Here is a 2,185-nt window from a genome sequence, read left to right as displayed (position 1 = left end):
CGACATCGAAAATAATCACATAGGAGAAAAAAATAATAATATATATAGACAAACAAAAATTAATTAAATATCCCTCATCATGCTGCAGATGGAAGTAATTGAAATGCATGTATGTCCAAAGCAAATCAACGGTGCAAGGCTGGGTCAACGCCCACGGTCTTCAATGTCTCAGCTCTTCGAGGACTGCATGAACACATCAAATTAAAATTAAATAATTTCTTAATAAATAATAAAGTAACGCAGTGCAATAATGCAATGCAATTGTGATAGATACTAACGTGGTGAATGGGTTAGGGCGAACGGGATCATTGAGGGTGGTCTTGTTATCTTGAACGTGAGCGAGCTTCCTCAAGAAGGAGCCGTTGACGAACTTGTCGGCGGAGCTGATGGTGCGGTCAGGGTCAGACACTTCGGGCATTGTTTCCCTTCTGTGCTTGTTCACGTGAACCGTTGGAGAACGCGCAAGCTGCTGAAACGCAGTGTGGGTTGCAATTGACACCGCCAAAACCACCATTCCCCCTACCATGTACATCGGTGCGAAATCTGCCTTCAGGGTGCTCATCCCAGAAGCCGATTGAGCACAGTGATCCACCGTGGCATGGCTGCCGGCCCCCGCCCTCAGTTTTGGAACGGTTGACGTCGCAAATGAACGACTTATCGCTGCCCTGAACAAAGCCATCTAATTTTATTTTGATGTAAATTATCAAATCAGATGCCAATGAAATGAAATTATGCATGCGGATATCCACTTATATACAGGGAACCATCTAGGTGCCGGAATATTTTACGGAGCTGACCTAGTTTTTAAATCACAGAATAATTGTCGATAAATAATTTTAACGGTTGATAGAGTAGTCTCGGTATAACCAGTGAATATGGATAAAACTACGCAATTCAATGGTTTGAATATCTCAATTTGTACTAGTTAGAGTACACAACTACACATCAAAGTATGGTGATCACAAATTTGCCGACTGTTATAAATATTTGTGTGTTGCGAAAATAATTATATGTCAATAAAAAATATTAAATATTATTGTTAAATACATCATGAACTTGATTGTCACGTTGAGATAGCTAGGAAAAAGTTAGTTAATGAGTGTTGGAGCATTATTAAGCTAGCTAACCTGTGTGTTTATAAATTATAATTACTAGATGTGGGCCTCCAATTAAAGACACTTATGAAGATAAATTTATGCTCATTACATTAGATATTTATTATTTCAAAATACTATATTATTAACACTTTAATATTTAAGTGAACAGTTAAAATTCTTAACCGGTTTTGAGTTAGTTAATTGATTAATCAGTGATATATATATGTATGTAATAGTTGGTGTGTGAAATAATATCTTGTGTCTATTCACCTAACAACAAAAGGGTTGTGATTATTCATACAACAACAAAGAGTCACAACCATTTAACATGGTACGTGACTTCTACTAATTCATGCAACATATATATATATAAATATCCCTTCTACTCAAAACGAAGTGAGCTTGTTTGTCAAGTCTTATTTTTTTCTTTTTCTTTTTTTTTTAGTTCAAGAGAGTTGAGAATTTTTTATTATTGCTAATTAAGAAATTTATTGATTTTATTGTATTTTGAGAGAATATTATCACATCAATCCTATAACAACTAAGTGTTGGGGACAAATATTTCTCTAAAAAAATAATCTAACCGTGCTTTAAAACCATAATATAATATAGGTTTTGTCATTTTACCATCTTCATATACCCAACACACACGTATATTTATACACAAATATATTAATAGTTGATAATTGTTTTGTCGATTTTTAGCAAATCGAGAGTGGTTCGATATCTAATATCTGGGAGCAAAACATACTCTTCTTTGTGAGTACCAGTTCTCTTAAAGTGCATTAAAGACCTTTCGATCAAACAAAAACTTAAGGAAATCTGAAAACATAAATAAAAGACTTTGAAAATAAATTGATCGAATTTAAAATGAATTGCATTGAATTTAAATAAAATAGTAAAATGCCTTCGATTAAATCAAAAGACTTTTGAAATTGAAAATAAAATACTAAAACGTAAAATTGAACAAAAAAATTAAATGTTGCTTGAAAAATAAATTTACAAAAAAAATAAAATTTGTAGAAAATATAAATGAAAAAGTAAAAACAGCAGAAGAAACTCTACAAAAAAATAACTCGAATGCAGAC

The 2,185-nt window shown here is 32.8% G+C and overlaps 1 protein-coding gene across 1 annotated transcript; it reads right to left on the bottom strand.

The window, feature by feature from the left end:
• LOC107640305 lies at positions 35–725 on the bottom strand. The gene is made up of 2 exons (XM_016343836.2): positions 279–725; positions 35–183 (listed from the first exon to the last, which is right to left on the bottom strand). Exons 1-2 carry the CDS (start codon positions 677–679, stop codon positions 126–128), a joined length of 459 nt encoding a protein of 152 aa, XP_016199322.1. The 5' UTR covers positions 680–725; the 3' UTR covers positions 35–125.

The sequence above is a fragment of the Arachis ipaensis genome, chromosome B05 (assembly GCF_000816755.2).
Source record: "Arachis ipaensis cultivar K30076 chromosome B05, Araip1.1, whole genome shotgun sequence".
Taxonomy (NCBI): domain Eukaryota; kingdom Viridiplantae; phylum Streptophyta; class Magnoliopsida; order Fabales; family Fabaceae; genus Arachis; species Arachis ipaensis.
Note: the sequence above shows the minus strand (reverse complement) of the source record. Positions and strands in the feature narration are given on the sequence as shown.

Bases quoted from the DNA above. Each gene is read 5' to 3' on its own strand.
- LOC107640305 (XM_016343836.2), bottom strand. From the start codon at position 679: ATGGCTTTGTTCAGGGCAGCGATAAGTCGTTCATTTGCGACGTCAACC. The intron at 184-278 runs GTTAGTATCTAT...GTGTTCATGCAG, and splicing joins CGCCCTAACCCATTCACCAC to TCCTCGAAGAGCTGAGACAT.